This window comes from Gossypium arboreum, chromosome 11, assembly GCF_025698485.1.
Source record: "Gossypium arboreum isolate Shixiya-1 chromosome 11, ASM2569848v2, whole genome shotgun sequence".
NCBI lineage: Eukaryota > Viridiplantae > Streptophyta > Magnoliopsida > Malvales > Malvaceae > Gossypium > Gossypium arboreum.
The window spans coordinates 134564239-134583969 of NC_069080.1; the positions used below are offsets into that span (position 1 = coordinate 134564239).

The 19731-nt window shown below is 31.6% G+C and overlaps 2 protein-coding genes across 5 annotated transcripts; both read left to right on the top strand.

The window, feature by feature from the left end:
* Positions 1 to 2193: 2193 nt before the first annotated feature.
* On the top strand, positions 2194 to 9959 carry LOC108474169 (uncharacterized). The gene is made up of 16 exons (XM_017776093.2): positions 2194 to 2577; positions 2708 to 2806; positions 2913 to 3004; positions 3558 to 3658; positions 4487 to 4577; positions 5454 to 5512; positions 5615 to 5735; positions 5958 to 6026; positions 6128 to 6180; positions 6328 to 6436; positions 7121 to 7291; positions 7405 to 7563; positions 7869 to 7961; positions 8093 to 8287; positions 9045 to 9250; positions 9360 to 9959. Exons 1-16 carry the CDS (start codon positions 2445 to 2447, stop codon positions 9718 to 9720), a joined length of 2112 nt encoding a protein of 703 aa, XP_017631582.1. The 5' UTR covers positions 2194 to 2444; the 3' UTR covers positions 9721 to 9959.
* Positions 9960 to 13194: 3235 nt separating this feature from the next.
* LOC108473966 (uncharacterized) lies at positions 13195 to 19518 on the top strand. 4 transcript variants are annotated; one of them, XM_053021597.1, is made up of 8 exons: positions 13195 to 13378; positions 14844 to 15010; positions 15749 to 15854; positions 16315 to 16497; positions 17171 to 17650; positions 17886 to 17969; positions 18066 to 18145; positions 19093 to 19518. In XM_053021597.1, the coding sequence occupies exons 2-7, from the start codon at positions 14963 to 14965 to the stop codon at positions 18128 to 18130; spliced, it is 966 nt and encodes a 321-aa protein (XP_052877557.1). In that variant the 5' UTR covers positions 13195 to 13378; positions 14844 to 14962; the 3' UTR covers positions 18131 to 18145; positions 19093 to 19518. The 4 variants fall into 4 exon arrangements, with proteins under 4 accessions (XP_052877557.1, XP_017631294.1, XP_052877558.1 ...); XM_017775805.2 differs by having other exon boundaries at positions 14930 to 15010; positions 17171 to 17602; XM_053021598.1 differs by having other exon boundaries at positions 14962 to 15010.
* Positions 19519 to 19731: the final 213 nt, after the last annotated feature.

Genomic DNA, 19731 nt, shown 5'->3' on the forward strand with positions numbered 1-19731 from the left:
AACTTACCTCGATACAAAATATTAGCAATCGAGCCTATTCTTCGTAAACTTTGTTTTTCCCTCGATCACGACTTGAATCTCGTTTTTCTTGATCTATAATGCCAAATTAATCTTATTTGATACATACATTCGTCAAAACAGTCCCTAATACGAACTTTTGAAAAATTACATTTTTGCCCCTAAACTTTTACATATTTTCACTTTTGCCCCAAGGCTCAGAAATTAAACTTCATCCTATTTTATTATGTTTTATGACATGCTGATCATTTTTCCCTTCTATAGCAACATCAAATTCACACTCTAACATACACTTATGACTATTAGGTATTTTTACCGATTAAGCCCTTTTACTCGTTTTCACTTAAAACCGAGTAGCACAAGTTGTCTAACATAATTTAAAACCTCATGTTCTATCATAAAACACCAAAATACACAAATTTCACCTATGGGTATTTTTCCAAATACGAACCCTAGGTTGAATTATTGCTAGCCTAAGCTAAATCGAGCTACTGGGATTCCAAAAATGTAAAGAACATTAAAAACGGGCATAGAAATCACTTACAATCAAGGCTTAAAAGTGTTGAAACCCTAGCTATGGTGGACAGCAAAATTCAGCAGCAAGTTATGGAGAAGATGATCATTTTTGTGTTATTTTTCCCATTTTATTTCATTTAATATACAAATGACCAAAATGCCCTTACTACTAAACTTTCCAAAATTCCATCCATGTCCAATTTTTGTCCATAGACTTACAAATTGGTCAAATTCCTATTTAAGACCTCCTCATTAATATTCCAAAGCAATTTCATACTAAAAACTTCTAGAATGCAAGTTTTACAAATTATTCGATTTAGTCCCTAATCTCAACTTAAGCACTTTATGCATAGAATTTCATCACGAAATTTTCACAATCATGCAATCATATCATGAACCTCAAAATAATTATAAAATAATCGTTTCTATCTCAGATTTGTGGTCATGAAAACACTATTCCGATTAGGCCCTAATTCGGGATATTACAGCGAACAAAAAAAGCTATATAACAACGATTTTAACAGCCCATTCCCAATGACTTAAATAAATATTTTTAAATAGTTTAGCAATAATTTTATAACTTTTTAAAGTTAAGTGGTCAAAACGTAAACTTACTAATAATTTGCCCTAAGTGTAATTTACCCATTTGTATTTTGGGCCGAGTAAGAAAAAAACCACTTCGTCCCAATTCCTTGAATTTAAAAAGCACAAATAAGTTATTCTGAATTTAGAAAAGCCCCAAAAAAAACTCATTCGCTATTTTTTGGGTTTTGTTTTCTGAACCCAATTTCCTGCATTTAAAAAGCCCAATTTAGTTATTATTAATTTTTTGAGCAAAAGAAAAAAAAGGTCAAATTATTTTATTATTAAAAATTTAGTCCTTATTTAATATTTATGCTTTTCAATTTCGCCAATTTTGTCTCTTTAATTTTTAGTAAATATCAAATAATAGTTGTTACTTTTTCTAGGTCAAATTTTGTAATTAATTTTGTAATTTAAGTACAATTTAGTCCTTATTATTTAATTTAATTATTTTTGGTTTATATGCTTTTTCTAATTTGGACTTAAACAAAAGTTAATAAATCTATTAATTAAAAGAATATAATTTTTCTGTGAATATTATGCAAAATAATATGTTAACATGATATTACACATATATTAATATATCTATCACGTAAGCTTTTAAAATAATATAATTTAACTTAAACAAAATTAACAATTACCATTTGGTCACATTATAGTGGTGGTACATATTGGTATCGGTTGGTACCAAGTGGTCTATGTTCTGTTTTGGTCAAAATTTTGGTACATTTCTATTATTTTAGTGTGTTTTGACCATGTTTACTAGTTGGTAGTAATTTTGATATTTAAAACTAACTTTTAAAATTTAACTTAACTGTTTTAATTTTTCTATTTGTTTACATATATAATATATAATTTTTATCAAAAAATATATTTGAAAAATATTTAAAACGTCAAAAAATGAAAAACAAAATGATGTCCCTTCGATATAATATTGATACCTTATTTGGTCAGGACCAGAATTTTAAAAATATGAAAGTATAGGGACAAAAATGACTAAATAAAAATAGAGAAGATAAATTACAACAACACATGATACAAGGACTAATAGAAGAATATAACCTTTTTTTCAACTTCTATTCTGTCTGTTGTTTTTAGTTCCCTTTTGTTTCTCCGTAGCAGCCGCAGCAACAAAAAGGCTTTGTACCCCTTCCCTCCCTCTCTTCCCTCTTCTTCCCATTGTTCTTCTCTGTGTTTGACTGGTTTCGATACGTAGAACCATCGAAACCGTCTGCTGGTGCTGCGGTTGCCTGTCGCCACTTGAAAAATTGCTTTGTCTCTCTGTTTATTTCTAATACCATAAGAAAAAGGAGAGAAGAGCAACAAACATGGCGGCTCATGGAGGAAAGATGAAGTCGGTTTCCATTAACGGTGTGAAGATGTATACGATTTCTTCCCATCAACGCTCCGTTGCTGCCTGGCTTGCTCCCAAGAAGCAACGATCCCTCCGCAAAGACAAAAGTAAGCTTTTTCTCTTTTGAAGTCACTCCTACAACCCTAAACCCTAACCCCCAAACCATTGTTGTTTTTTTAGATAAAGAAATTTCTATTGTTTTATGACATTTTAACGTTTGTGTTTACCTAATGCTAGATTACACGGAGAGGTTGGAGTTGATTCAGGATTTGAGATTCGAAACTGCTACCTCGAAAATCAAGATAACACCTGATGGGGAGTACCTTATTGCGTCAGGTTTATTGCAGCTCAGCTTTCAACTTCTCTGATGTTTCTTTTTTTTTTTTTCCTGTTTTATTAATTTAGGAAATTCATTCATTCATGATTCACTGTTGGCATTCAGGTATATATCCTCCACAAGTGAAAGTATATGAACTTAGGCAATTTTCAATGAAGTTTGAGAGGCACCTCGATTCCGAAATAATTGATTTTCAGGTATCTTTTGTCTGTTTTTAGAGAGGCTATTACCTAATTTTGCAGTAATTTGGTGTTTCTTTGAAACTATAGCAACATCCTTGTTTCTGTATTGAAAAATAACAGTCGGTTAAGCCTTCTCAAAGTAGCTGTTTGTTTCTTCAAAGGAAGAAGAGTCATTAGCTTTAGCCATTCTACGATAAGTTAAGACATCTCATTTTGGTTGTTGAACCTTTTTCTGATTGAAGGGTATAATTTTCTTTGCAACTTTGGTAGGGCACCAAATATGAATGCAGGGATTTTAGGGTTATCTTCACTTTTTTTAACTTTTTATAAGCTGTCATATAATTGAATCACTTTTATATCTTCATTATCTTGTTAATCATTCTCTTCCCCCCCCCCCCCCCACAAAAAAAAAAGTTATGGGTTCACATTTTATAATATTAAGTTCTGAAACTCATATCAGAACACCTATTTTACAATCTTATCCGAATATAAATATCTCCTTGCCCTTGTACACAATTTTCTTGTACTGTGTGATACTTTTTGATTTGGTATTTTTCTATATGTATAGATATTGGATGGGGACTATTCCAAACTTGCATTCCTATGTGCTGATCGTTCTGTTAATTTGCATGCAAAATATGGGAAGCACCACAGTCTGCGGATTCCAAGGTTTCATAGTTCTTTACTTTTTGCTCTGTCTACTTTTTGGATTAGTTTCAGTTTGTCATTGCATATCAATGATTGATTGGTTGAGTTTAGTGATCAGTAGATTTTATAATTAGCTCTTGGCACAGATTGTTGGTATGTCATATTTAAGATGATGTTATTTTCATTTGTTTGTTTGGGATATAATCTACCCGATCCTTCTCCGCTTCTGCACCAATGGGAACAAAAAGGAAAAAAGGAAAGAACAATAGAAATGAAAAGGGGAAAAGAAGGATAAGAGAAAGTATCGAAACAGTGCCAATTAGGTTTTGTTGTATCATTCTTGTGAAAAGCGTTGGTTGCAACCATGATAAGGTTGAAGTTCCTACTGGAACAATTAAAAGATTAGGAAATTAAATACAACCAACTTGAAAGGTTAAATCCGCAATTTACTCTCCCAATGTATGTTTTGTTTACTTCGATGATTAATGTCTTCAAGTATTGGTGCCTGAATAAAAATTTGAATTTATGCTACTCTTTGCAATCTCAATTCTCTTCCGTTGTACACTTTTTATACTCTTTTTCCTTACAGAAGAAGTTATGCTCAGTGTGCATCTTTTTGATCTCATGCACAGGCACAGAAATTGCTAAATATTGGATATTTAGAAGAGTTTTGCTTAATTATAGATTTCTTATCTTTTATGTCTGTCTATACTTGTAGGAGAATCTAATTGTTATTCCTGATGTTCGTATATGTGTTTAGACCTTTACCACACATAGTGTTGACTGACTAGTTAACAAATTATACAAGTTCTGAATGGTGATTTTTTTGGTCTATCTGATGCTTGACAGGATGGGAAGGGATATTGCATATGATTGCTGGTCTTGTGACTTGCTTTGTGCTGCTTCATCTCCAGATCTATACCGAATTAATTTAGAACAGGTATATCACTTAGATTGTTTAATGGGTTGTCTCTTTCTGCCTCTATGGACATTTGAGATTTCCATCAGCTTTTGATTTGTGAAGGAATCACCAATTGCTTGGGAAGATCCAAGCATAATGTTGCACAAGTAGACACCTGATTTAGCCAATAAGTGCAACGTTGTATATTGAACAGAAAAGTGAAAACCATATTTATGGTCATCTTTCTCAATTAATGTTTGCGAATTTTCATTTGAAAAAATGTTGGTAATTTGTAATTGGTTGAATTTTTGCAAGGAGAAGCTAAGGATAGTTGTTGACCGAACATTGCTTTATCAAATGTCAAATCAAATGTACAATAGAAAATTCTAACAAAATTGTTTGTCATCATTTAGAAGAACTTATGATCTATTTTTATAGAGTTTGTAAGTTAGTTTATTTTATGGATAGGCAATTTTATCACCAACATATTTGTTTGTGGTCCTGGATAAATTTTTGGGTGAAAATTGATTTACCTCTTTCAATAATGGTGAAGGGATGGCGAACCTTAGTTCATTTTATGTAGGAGATTTGTACAGTATATTTTTTAGGAGTAACTTGAGAGAATCAGCTTATGGTGATCTGTTTGCTATATGCTTGGTAAGGAAGTTTGCTGAGAGAAAACAAGATTTTGTTTAGGGCTTAGTACTGTTGTCTCTGTTGCTGTGAGTTTTGGATAGAGTGGTACTATCCTTTTATGTTTTGTATAGGACTCGAATTACATCATGTTTTACTTATTTTAGGAAAGTTTTATTCATGCCTAAAGCTGGGATTTTGCAATATTGGGTTTTTGAAATTTTTTTGTTTGCTAAAAATGCATAATTTGTTACGTTGATGATGGATTTCATTTTTCAACAGGGACGGTTCCTATCTTCTCTTAACACTCAATCTCCAGCACTAAATGTGGTTTCTAGAAGGTTCTTGGGGATTTTTTCCTATTTATCCTCTTTGCCTTTTGTTCTAGACAATATGCTTACTAGGTTTGCTGATTCAAGGATAATATGTTTCTATGGTTTCAGCAAGTTTCATGGCTTAGTTGCTTGTGGCGGTGAGGATGGTGCTGTTCAATGTTTCGACATGAGAATGAAAACTTCAATTGGCAGAATAAATGCTGTTTCTCCTGCCGGTGATGCAGACGAGGTAATTTTTGCTGCTTGATCTCTGATTACTTTTTCTGACATTTTATAGCTATAAATTGTTTTTACTGTTCCAAAAAAGAAACACTTACCAGAAAATAGTTGACTTTTTAGTAGCGTCCTGCATATATCACCGCAGAGATCCTTTTCACAGCCTAGTGTTTTTCCTGTAGCCTATAATATGTTCTTTCATGTTTAAAACACTTATTTGTTCTCTTATATATAGGAAGTTACTGCAATTGGGTTTGACGAGAGTGGAGGTTTCCTCATGGGTGTTGGAAGCAGTGCAGGAAAGGTATGATGCATAGCACTGATGAATGATCTCATCATGCCCTCATTACATTATACTTTTGTTCTATCACCTTATAAATATCTCATGGGTTTGCTCATGCTTAGGTGCTAATCTATGACTTACGTTCTTCATCTCCTATCCGAGTTAAGGATCACATGTAAGTGATAATGTTTCTTAACATTTCTATTTATTTCGTCGATGAGGAAACTATGGGTGGGTATGCGTGTGAGTCTTCTTGTACGATTGAGCTTAGTTTTCCTTGATTCAGTTATTAATTTTTAGAAACTATATTCCTGTTATACAGGTATGGCAGCCCAATATTGGATATTAAGTGGCATAATACTCCGAACTTTGACCAACCAAAATTAATTACCACAGATACTCATATTGTTAAAATATGGGATCCTGAGACGGTAATTTCCTCCCTAATATACTGTTCTTTGTTTTTTTTTTCCAAGGGAACTGTAAGTGAGCAAGGTTCCATCCACAATCTCCAGGAATGTGTTGTCATTTAAACATACAAACATTTCAATTGTCTATACTTCTCTAGTGTGGTTTTATTGTTTTAAACTTTTCTGCTTGTCTATGTTTTTATGGGACTTAAGAGAGTATGGTCACCATCATCATTATTCAGGATTTTTGCAACATCTAGATATATATGCATGCCAATGCCTTTATCATGTGTATTTTGCATATTCAGAACTTTCCAATTGTCCATGTAAAAGGTGATGGTATTGTTCTCTTGCTTTGAAGTTTTAGATGTTTTGTATTAGACTCGATTAAATTACTTTGTCAAATGGAGATATATCATCACCGTCATCATTTTTCATTTATTGGAGGTATGTTACCGTTCACTGCGTATGCAAACATTCATGCACACAATACATGTATGGATTTCCACATTCATCAACATGCATATGATTTTTTACCCTTTTGGGGGGTGCAGGAGGCATAATTCATCTTGCCACACATTAACTTACAAAAGCAGGTTCATATACAACCACATAAGTGAAATATATGCCTGATAATGGTCCAAAACTGTCTCTTCCTCAAAGTCAAAACTCATATCTAATTCTTGAGTGATTTTCTTTTTCAAGGGAGAAGGAATGACAAGCATTGAACCAACAGCTGGGGCAATCAATGATATATGTGTGTTCAATGATAGTGGGCTGATGTTGCTGGCTTTGGATGCTAGCCAGATTCCTGCTTATTTCATACCTGCTTTGGGACCTGTTCCCAAGTGGTGTTCTTCACTGGAATCTCTTACGGTGTGTTTTTAACTTGTATCTGAATCAGTCTTTGTTTTATCCTTTTATTGGATGTACTATGTTGGGATATGCAGATGTGGTGCACTAGTGTTTACTTTGTATATATTTTACAGGAAGAGCTTGAGGAGGGTGGACAAACAAGCATATATGACAACTATAAATTTTTAACAAAAGAGGATCTTGAGAAGTTGAATTTGACAAATCTAATTGGGACCAATCTTCTGCGAGCCTACATGCACGGGTTCTTCATTGACTTTCGTTTGTACAAAAAGGCAAGACTGCTAGTCTTTTTATTACTTCTTGTTAAGGATATTATGCAGCTTAAAAACTCCTGATAATTGCATTGTGTCACCTGCTGGAAATTTGTGTGGTTGGGTGTGTGAAACACGAAATATCTAGAAGTAAATAAAAGTTGAGATGCAGAAACAAAAAAATGAGGTCAGAGTTGCTAGATTAAATTCAGAAAGAGAGTTATGTAATTTTTCTATTTTCTGATCAGATAGTGCTTTCAATGCTCAATGTGGTTCTTTTGTACATCTTCACTATTTTGCTATTCATATTTTACATATATTTGCAGGCAAAAGCATTGGCAGATCCTTTTGCATATGAAACTTACATAGAGCAGCGAAAACAAGAGAAACTGGAGGCTGAACGTCGCAACCGTATTACGGTCAGTATTTTCATTCCTGTTTTTAAAACTTTGATTCCATTGTGTTTTACCCGACCTATTCCATAATCTTTAGGGTTGGAGAATCTAAATTTGTTGATTAATTTTATTTTCTTCAATTATTTTTCCTGCAGATGAAGAGGAAAATACCCAAGGTTAAGGTTAATCAAGAACTTGCAGAGCGGATCGTGGAGAATGAAGAGGCTGAAAACACAAAGAAAGACATTGACGATAACGAGAGTAAGAAAACTTCAAAGAAGAAGAAGAAAGGTGCGCTTAGCACTGAAATATTTAAAGATGAGCGATTTGCACAAATGTTTGAAAATAAGGTATGATAATCTGGCCATGCTATTACTAGCTTTCAGTTTAATTTTCACCTTTTCTCCAGCTCTTATTATTATTTTTAATTTTTATTTTCACATATTTTTTATTGTCCGCTCTAATTATCATGGTAATTGTTATCCTTTTCGAAAAGTTGTTACAGAATCAAGAACTTTGGCAGAGTATTTTTAATAGAAAATGTATCTAAGAATGAAGATAAATGGTGTTTTAGTGGTAAAAGTACCATGGAGGCCCTTGAATTAGGAGTCGAATTGCATTTTGCCTCCTCAACTCAAAAAATGTGTTAATTAGTCCCTATACATTTAGATTGAAGAGCAAATTGGTCCTTCTGTTAAAGTTTATTTCATCCATTTCTACTCTTAAAAACTGGTTCTTGTATGTCAGAGTGAGGTACACATGGGTAATTTTATGGTTATTCTATCAGTTACATAGATGAATTTTTCAATAAATGACCAGTTTGCTTTTTGATCTAATAAGAATTAATTTGTTCATTTTTTTAGTAAAAGGGGCAAAACGCAATCTAACTTCTTATAGGGGTCTCCATGGTACATCTACCTGTTTTTGTCAATTAGAGTGTAAATTGTAACTACTGTGCCTTTCTTATTTTAGCGAGTTCTGAGTTTGTTTTTGCTTATCCTAGTTGATTTATCTGCTATTCAGTAATTCATACATTTTTATGTTAGTACTTATGGATCTTGATTGCTGGATCTCTGTTTAACGTTTCCCTTCCTGATTCTTATCCAGGAATATGAAATCGACGAGCAATCACAAGAGTATCTTGCTTTACATCCTATGGCTTCCAAGAAGCAACCGTCAATGGTTGAGGAACATTTCGAACCTGTTGTGGTAAATGATGATCAGAGTTCCAGTGATTCCGATGCTTCAGAAGCATCCCAATCATCTGAAGATTTGGGTGTCAATCATAAAAGAAAGAAGTCACGAGGTCCAAGGTGAGCTGTTTCTTGTCTTTATGACTTATAGGCATCCTGTACGGCTTCATTCATCAAGCGATAGTTTTCTGCATTATTAATCATCTTTTCTCTCACAAAAAATGTACAGAATGTATGAAGTTAAAGATGAGCGGCACGCGGAAGCGTTTTGGAACAACGTTTCACTTGCAAAGGAAGATTCACTTCCTATGGGGGAGAGAGTGAAGGCTCTCCAAGATGACCAGTTTTCAGGTTTACCAAATGACGTGAAGTTGGGGCCGGGAGGGTCACGACAAATTTCCTTCATCACTAAAAGTTCAGCCAAATACAAGGAGGACGATGAGGACAGAATGACCAGACACGAAAAGAGAGGAGTTCAATCATTAGGGCTGAAGCCAGATAGATCAATGTTCACAGGTCGAGGCCGAGGCCGAGGCTGGGGCGGAGGCAGAGGCGGAGGGCGTGGGAGAGGAAGGAGAGGCAGAAGGTAATCGTGTCTTTGCATTTATATATTTGCTCAATTTTCAGGTCAGGATCCTACCTGCTTATGCCGCCATATCCATATATGGTTTTTGTTGTATTTATTTCTAGGGTTATGCATTTTTTTCTTATGAAGAAGCAAAATTTTGTTTGTTACCCTTAGTTAAAAAGCTCCAATGTTCTTTTGGTAGATTATACAAATATTGCTAAACAATATTTCTCTCTTCATTATTGGTTTTGGTTTTTGCAATCATGTTTCTCAAGGTTAAATTATTTAACTCTTATACTATAGTAAAAGTGTAATTTAGTGCTTAGATCATGATAGTCGGTATTGTACCGGCTGGTATATATTGTTTTAATCCTAAATTGGTACCAAGTAGTTTTTGTTTCGTTATGTTAAAATTTTAGTGCATTTTGGCCTCTTTCGGTCAATATTGATGTGTACCAATCTATATTAATTGGTATAAGATTTTGATATTTTAAGTCAATTTTTAAATATTTTATCTTAAATCATTTTAATTTTTAATTTATTGAACTTAAATAATAATTTTAAAACTTATATTTATATTAATATAATTGAAATGTAATTGTATTTCTGTATAATATATAATTTATTTTTACCAAAATAATATATAATTTATTGAGAAACTAAAATTAAATCAAATAAATATATATAATATTTATATGCATATACAACTTAATAAGAAACTATAAATTAAACTATAAATAAATATGTAAAAAAATTAAAATATTGATAAATTTAAAATAGTATATCAAAGCATGCTAGTATCAGTATAAAAACGTTATGTTTATATTATCTTGGTTTAAATTATAAAATTGAGCAATTTAAGTCTTTATATATTTGTTATCAATATATACTTTGCTATTCAAAATATTGTTTAAATTTTATGGGGTTAACTTAAACTTGTTAAGTTCATCTTCTTATTTTAAATATAATTTTATTTAATAATTAGTAATTATATATATATTTCTTGTGTTAAAACCTTAAATATCAATGCTTTAATGTATTCTTTAATATTTAATATTTAAGCTAAGGGCTAGTTTGATAAATATTTTGTGTAGAAATTAACCTCAAAAGCAATGTCAAATATAAACTCTTGGAGTGGTTTTAGGTTGAAAGTACGGTAAAATAATGTAACTTTGATTTTTACGTTTTGAAGTATAAATTATCAAAACACTCTTATTTGTATTAACTATTTAAAATGTATATAAAATTTAAAATTAATTTATATTTTATATTTTATTATTTAAATATTATTTACAAATATTATTACAATAATTTAATTAAATATTAAATACTATTATATTTAAAATTTTAAATTATTTCATATGTAAATAAAGTCCAAAACAAGAATAACACTAAGTTTAGACTAATTTAATTAAATATTAAATACTATTACATTTAAAATTTTAAAATTTTTCATATATAATTACATTTACAAATAATTAATTAATTATTAAAAAGTATTTAAAAATTATATTTTATGTATAGTATTTTAAAGAACATTTTAACTTTTCACCACTACTTTTAAAAACAATGTCAAATATTTTAAATTAATATAACCACAATTTTTTCATATCACTTTTTTATGGTACTTTTAAAAGTATTTTTTTAAATTTGAGCTACAAAATCAAATTAGAAAATCCAATACAATTATATTAATTATAAAAGTATTTATAATGAATAATTCTAATTGAATTATAATTCTAATTGAAATTAAAGTTATATAAATTATAATTTAAAAATGTAATAAATAATTTTTTCTAAATTAATATTTAATGAAATATTATATCCCTCATGAACCTCTTAAATATGGGGTGGACAATCAATCCATTCAGCCTATAAACCTGAAAATTAACGAAATTAATCCGATATATTTTCAATCATTTCGTTAGCTTTTAAAAGAAAATTACACTAATCGACAATCTAACACGGATTAGATTAACCAATAAAACACAAAGTAGAAATTGAAAGTGCAACACAAAGTACAAAATCCAAATTAGAAAATCCAATACGAGTTAGGCAAATAGATAAAGTCCAAACAAGAATAACACTAAGTTTAGAAAATAACAAAACAAAACATCAAATCCAACACAAAGCTACATACAAGCATTCACAACATCACACATAAACCAATCAGAAATGAACATTTATATCCAAACTAAAGTCACATGACCTGCAAATATCAACTATACAATAATATTCTAGAAAAAAAATAAAGTCAAAATAAATATTTTATTACAACAAGACTGTATCGAAAGGTTGATTTTTTTGAGAGAATTCTTTAAAGTGTTATTTTTTGAGTAGTCGACTGATCCTCCCCAACAATTGAAACTATTATTCTCTTGTGAGTATTTTATTTCTCGTGCTCTGTCAAATGTCAGTGTGCCGTGAATGATTGTTCGAACGTATGGTTCATAGAACCAAGAGTAGCTTAAGTGGTAAGGAGTTTTTATATAAAATTGTAAATGTATTTAAAATATAATTTAAAGTTGACAAATTCGATTAGTTCAGGTTTGATTTTTGTAAAATTGAAACCGACCTAATACAATTAAATTCATCTATTTTTGAAATCAAATTACTAAACTCAGTTTAAAAAATTAGAGTCAATTGATTTGATCGATTTGACTGGTTGGACATGACTTTTCTTTTATAAGAAAATGTCTCATTTGGTATAAAAGTCAAATGAAATTACGTGGTCTAATTAATGTTGAACACGTATGTTTTAATAGAAAAACATAATTTGAGGCAAAAAAAAAAAACTTTAGTACCAAAATTAACGTTGAAATCAAACTCAAGTACTAAATTGAGACAAAAAAATCTTGAAGTATCAAATTGAAAAAAATTCTGGTACCAAAGTGAACATTGAAGCTGAACTCAGGTACCAAATTAGAACAAAAAAACCTCATATATCAAATTGAATATTGAAGCCAAACTTAAGTATCAAATAGTATATTAACTAGTCCCTTTAATCCCTATACCATTAAAAATGTCTGACCAAACTAGTCCCTTTACCATTAAATGGATCAATTTAATCCCTATACTATTAAAATGAATCAAATAAGGCTAAATTAGAATAGAGTTAACATTTAATGTTTAACAGAGTTAATATTTTTAAAGTTGTTGTGGTTCTATAAATACAATATTTTGTTTAGAATTGAATAGTAGTTGAAAAATAATTTCCATGATATTTTTATATAATAAATGTTAACTCTATTACAATTTGGATTTATTTAATTCTTTTTAATAGTATAGGGACTAAATTGATCCATTTAACAATAAGAAAGACTAATTTGATTCAGTTCATATAATACAAGGACCTCCCATGTATTTTAACCCTTTGTTCTGCACACCCTACTCTTAGTTGGGTATCCCCTGACATGTATAACCACAATGCTGTGCCGTTTTTTTTTTTTTTATATTTATTTATTTTATTTAAAAAAGAAGGTAAGTGTCTATAAATACAAAAATTTCTCCCATCACTGTCTCCACTGGATTTTCATTTTTTTAATACAACAAATAATAAATAATTAAATAAACCACCACCTTTTTCTCTGATCTTCTTTATTTTCTCTTTATTTTTTCTTTTTTTTGCCTTTTAATTTCTCAGGTTACCCTGCTTTGTACGAATCGGCTGAAACTCGAAGGTCAGTTGAAAATCCTCTTTATTTATTTGTTTATTTTTTCAATTTTTTATCTACAAATTTTTACAATTTTTTTGAAAACGTATCCGGTAGGTATCATTATCATACAAATCCGTGTTTTTTTTTGCATGCCGCGGTGAATCGAAACGGAATTAATTTTTCAAATTTTTGTTATATTTTGTGTTATTTTACCCTTTGTTTTGCGTTTGTGATCGTCTTTTTTTTTTTCCTAATTTAAATGAAAAAAAAGAGAGAGAAAAGGATGAGGAATTGTTGATTTTTTTAATTATGTTGTTTCGTGTTAATCACTGGTTTAAGCTTGTTGTGTTTGCTGAAATTAGATGAATTTGAGGCAGTATAATCTTTTGTTTTAATCGAATCTTTTGTTTGCATGATCATATAATAGAGTTTTGTTTGTCAAAGTTTTCCCCCCTTATTTGATAAGTTTGATGTTCTATTATTGGAAAAATATGATTAGGAAAATGAAAGATGAATAATTTTAGAAAATTCTTTAATTCCGTTGTTTCATGCTGATCACCGCTTTAAATTAGAAGTGCTAGATGAAATTAGATGACTTTGAGGCAATTTAATCTCTTGTTTTGATCTAATGTTGTGTTTGCATGATCATATAATCGAGTTTTGTTTGTCAATGTTCTTTTTCCCCTTATTTGATAAATTTGTGGTTCTATTATTGGAAAAAAAATTGATTAGGAAAATGAAAAGATTAATAATTGTAGAAAATTCTTTAACTACGTTGTTTCATGCTGATCACTGCTTTAAATTAGTAGTGCTAGATGAAATTAGATGACTTTGAGGCAATTTAATCTCTTATTTTAATCGAACCCAAGTTTTGTTTGTCAAGTGAATTTTTTCCTTATTTAATAATTTTGCTGTTAAATTATTAATGAAAAATTTATCAGTAAAAAGAGAAGATGAATAATTGTTGAAATTTTTTTAGTTATGTTGTTTCATGTGGATCACTGCTTTAAACTCGTAGTGTTTTATGAAATTAAGTGACTTTGAGGTGATTTAATCTATTGTTTTAACTGAATCTTGTGTTTGCATGATCAAATAATCAAGTTCTATTTGTAAAGTTCTTTTTTTTTTTGTTGATAATCTTGATGTTAAATTATTGATGAAAATTTGATCAGGGAGAAGAAAAGATTAATAGTTGTTGAGAATTCTTTGTTATATTGTTTTATGTTGGTCACTGCTTTAAACTTGTAGTGTTAGATGAAATTAGATGACTTTGAGGCAGTTAAATCTCTTGTTTTAATCTAATCTTCTGTTTGCATGATATATAATCAAGTTCTTGTCTGCCAAGTTAATTTTTTTTTCTTATTTTATAATTTTGCTGTTAAATTATTGATGAAAAATTGAGCAAGAGTGAATCGTATAAGGATATTAATTTACTTATACTTGAATATGTATATTTTTGTATTTGTTGTCAAATTGTGTTTATTTTCAGGTATGGTGCTGCATGCAAGGTTGCCTGATTTGTTGTTTTGGTAATCTTGGCAAGATAGTTTATAATTACTGGTATATATGTGTTAGGTTAATATCTTCGTTTGGTACTTTGAATAAAGGATGTCTACTGGAGATGTTAAAAGGGTTTCGCGCCAGGATATACAGTTGGTAAGATGTTGACCTTGCTTCTTTCAGTTAAAGAACGATCATGTCCAGTAAACTGTATGTTATGCATTAATTTGGTCATGCATATAAATTTCCATATTAATAATGTCGTTATCCTTGTTCCTTTTATATGTCTTGCTAAAATTATTACTTTATGTTGGGCAGATGTGGTTGTTATGTAGATGTGTTTGTTTTGTTAGTAATTCACATTTTGAGAACTTTTCAATGTTTTTATGAATTTAAAATTCTGAAGCTGTTTTTAAGAATGAACTATTTGCTAGAAATAATGTGAAGCAGAAAAAAATGTCTGGTAAGTTAATAAAACTGTAAAAGTGTAAAGCAAAATTGTAGGTTAATATATTGAAGTTGTGGAATCTACCTTTGATTTATGGAACTGATCCTTGTTTAGATCTGATACTAGTATAATCTATAATCATAGTAAACAAACCTTTTTAAGAGCAGTGAAAGATAGCTTATTTATACCATGAAGTGGAGAGATACAAAAGATAAAGGAGAAACAGCACAAACTGCATAAAATTATTCCTTTTTGTTCCCGTCGCAAAATTAAGATGTATATCTAAGATGCAATTAGTTCTACATGGCCGACTGCTGGTCATCCTTTGTTTGTGTGTTCATGAAGGTGCTTCTACAGTCTTAGATTTGTTTGACTTGTAGGCTCTGAGAGGTATATGATGCCCACAATGGCTAAAGGTGTTTTTGCTCTTACATGTGTGTCTTCAGGTTCAAAACCTTATAGAACGATGTCTTCAACTCTACATGACGCAGAAGGAAGTTGTGGAAACTCTGCTGGCTCAGGCCAAAATTGAGCCTGGTTTTACTGAACTTGGTAACAGTCAGTTTAAATATTTTATTTCATCATAACATCCACATTTTTTCCTGATTATCTGTCCTTATGAAACACCCCTAACCTGATAGCTGTATGTATTATAAATTACATATTAGAAAAATTATAAGAAAAGATAGACTAAATCCATGCTCTAGCTTTGCGTTCTATCTGGCATGGGATCAGGGATGTCAATATGGTACCCATATCTCACATAGATTTGTCTTCCCCTTGTAAAAACCCATTTTGAGAGAACCCTATAGACTGGGCAGTCCAAATCCCCCTAATTTGGAACCTAGCTTTAACTTATTATTGGGTAAGGACCATTGTGTTGGTAAACTGACAGGTATTGTTGCTGATCATGACTTCATGAGGTTTTTCCAATATTTTGCAGTCATTACTTGACATTAGGTTTTTTTTTTTTTTTAATAACTTCCTTTCACAAATATCTCATGCTTTTCAGTTTGGCAAAAGCTTGAAGAAGAGAATAGAGAATTCTTCCAGGCTTATTATCTGAGACTGATGGTGAAGCAACAAATAGTGGAATTCAACAAGCTGCTTGAGCAACAAGTTCGATTGATGAGTCAGATTCGTACAGCTGGAGTTTCCTCAATCTCTAATTCTAACGGACCTCAAATGCCACTGAGTAAGATTTCTTTTTGCCCTGTTGAACATGTTATTGACATTTTAGTTTGATGCATGGCCATGCCCCAAATTTGTTGAATTAGCACTTTCCTAGCACACTTTATTCTGTTGAGATTTGATTTGTTAAACAATCATTTTACATGTTTCTAGAAGCAAAGTTTGAGAGTAGTTCCTTTATGATCTTTTTATGTTAGTATTACTGTGGAGACAAAGATTGAGGGTAGTTTGTTTAGGCTCTATTTATGTTGGTATACGAGGCTTGTCTAATTTTTTCTTAAACTGAGTGTTGACAATAGGCTTGAAGACTTTCATTTTAACTTCCTCTGTATGAGTAACTATGTGGAAATTGGATATAGGCAGGAGTAGACATCAGGGTGATTACTTCTTTTGCACTTATTCCCATATCTGATTTTTATACCAATTGCCGGAAAACATATTGCCTTTGGGCACTATTTTTTGGTCTGATGACTTCCCCAATCTTCCTTTATCTTTCTTGCAATTTTCATTGATTTTTGAGAATGTAGCAATCCATTTTTAATTTGATAGATTACTAGAGGTGGCAGGTGTTATAAATAGTTAATACTATTGCCAATTATTGAGTTTTCCTAGGTTTAGTTTAGATGCTGACGATCTCCTTTCTTTTTTTTGACGACTAATTTAGCTTTCTCTAACAGTGCCTCAGAACTCATCCTGCTATGCCCCAGAGAACACAGGACCAGCTCTGAAGCAGGAGAACATGCACCATCCCATGGACTCCAGTTTGCCTAATGTATTCACCAATGGTAGTTCGGCATTGCATGCTGGAATTCATCCTCCCATTGAGCTGCCTAGCCATGCAAGCAGGATTGATGCCCCTCAAGGCATGCTCTCAACTCAGAATTCAAACATGGGTCTGATGCAAGGAATGAATGGGAAAATGATAAAACCTGAAGCTGGTTATTCGGGCGGTGGTCCTTACATGTTTGGCGCTGAGAGCAATGTTCTGGAGGCACGTCCAACAATTGGGGATACGTCTTTCAGTACTGTAGAATCAAGCACTCAACCACTGAATGAACCACTTCTGGATGCCGACATTTCTTCATTTGGATTTTTAGGCCAGATCCCTCGTAATTTCAGTCTTTCCGATCTTACAGCTGATTTTTCTCAGAGTTCAGGTTTCTTTCTCTCTGTCGGTTTGTGTGGGGACATGCATGTTCACCATACCACATATACATATATTTGTCTGCATGCAAGCATGTGTTTGTGCCTCGACATCTTGGTTGTGAGTCTATTAAATTTAGCTAAGCAAGTTTTTAGCCCAGTTAGCATTAGTTAAGAGGTTAGATATACATTATCCAAGAAAGAAATCTATATAAACTTTCTTTTGGAGTAACCTCTTTATAATTTCAGATATACTGGAGAGCTACCCCCGGTCACCTTTCTTAGCGCCTGATAATGAAACATTTCTGGATTCTCGTGAAAGGGAGCATCAAGGTGAACCTTGTCTCCTTCTAGTTGAAAGAACTATATACTGAAGTTTCTTGATTCTGATTTATGAAGATCTTGACAATTTTTGTCTTTGGCTTATAGGTGACAACAAAAGGTTGGACACCATATCAGAGGGATTGAGTTATGACGATTTTCGAAGCGAATAGCTCTACGCGTTAATGGTATTTGCTTTACAAATATTTACTTTATATTTTCATTTATCTGCTGTGCTAGTAACTGTTTTGGAATTTACTTGACCATTCTTTTGAGACCAGTTTTTGCGGTTGCTAAGATTCTTTTCTGCCACCACTATGTGTTTTCTCAGTTTTATTTAATTTGTCGATAAAATTTTCTTTTATGTAGGTACTAATTTATCAATAGACTTTATCCCATGAAACCCATTTCCTAATGAGTAAGGTCCAAGGTGTTCAAGTTCCAGGCAGGCCTGCTTTGGGCAGTGCTTGGGCCTAGATTTTCAACCTCAGGCTAGCCTGTTTTACTGTTTTAAAATAATAAATATAATTCTATAATAATATTTATATATTTTTATAATTAAATTAAATAAAAATATTTTTTGTTCTTAAAACTTTAAAACTAGTCATTTGGCTCGGGCTCAAGCCGGAGTTTTTATAGAATCAGGCCTTGAACCGGCTCATGAACACCTCTACGTAAGGACCCATCTTTTATTAAGAAGAAAACAACCAAGGCTTACTCTAATAGTTTTTACTACTCCTTAGGTGTGATAGGGTCTAAAGTTAATCTCCCCTACCCCTTTGCCCCTTGAACTATAGCTTAATGTAACATGTAGACTTGTCCATGAGCTGTGTTGGACTGACAGCCCGTTTACTATTCAAAAAGTTATAAAATGTTATAAAATTCTTTTTATAATTAAATTGAAATGAAAAGAATATTTTATTATTAATAATAATTCATGCTGTGTTCAGCCATATGCGGATTGGGTTTATCACACTGGACGTGTTGCTTGACTCTTTGATAGGTTTAGTCATAACCAGTATGAAAGTACAATTATTAATTTTGTGCGATCAAACTTTTCTTCCTTGGCATTTTTATTTTACTCCGCAGACTGTAATCACTCACAATGCCGTCATCGTGCCATGTATTACTTCAGGTACAACTGCTCTCCTTTGTAATAAAAAGGGGATTTTGTATATATAGCTTTTTAGGAAGTCATCAAATTCAATGGTTGATGGATAGAAGGATTTCACTGACATCTTTGGTAGCGACGGATAGCATGGTTCGGAGAGGGAAACCGAGTTCTAAAAATAAATTCGAATGAAACATACAGTTTTTGTTTATTTTGGTGCCAATTGGAGTCCATGGAAGCGGCCATGTTGCCATAGAATCTGTTGGCACTCTTAGTGTGTCCTTTGCTTATGATTTTATTGACAGGTAATTAGGGATTGATAGATTTTGTTTGCTATTTATAACTAATGCATTGTGGAATCATGTTAAATGTTTTATGGTGTTTTGTGGAGTTTAATCTAAGTTTGTGACTCAATTTGGTGCAGAAATATGAATACTGGATGGTTTTATATATTCTGGTTTTATATTTGTTTTGTTGGTATTGCTCTAAATATGTAGTCAAATCATGTATGTGGTCAAATTATGGTGCCAGTTATGTACTTTGGAGAAGTTTGAAATTTAGTCCACCCTACTTGAACATTTTAGTTTATTTTTTTGTCAAATCATTGACATTAATATATTTGGTCAAAATTTGCTTATAAAGTTGGTATGATTGCATGGATGT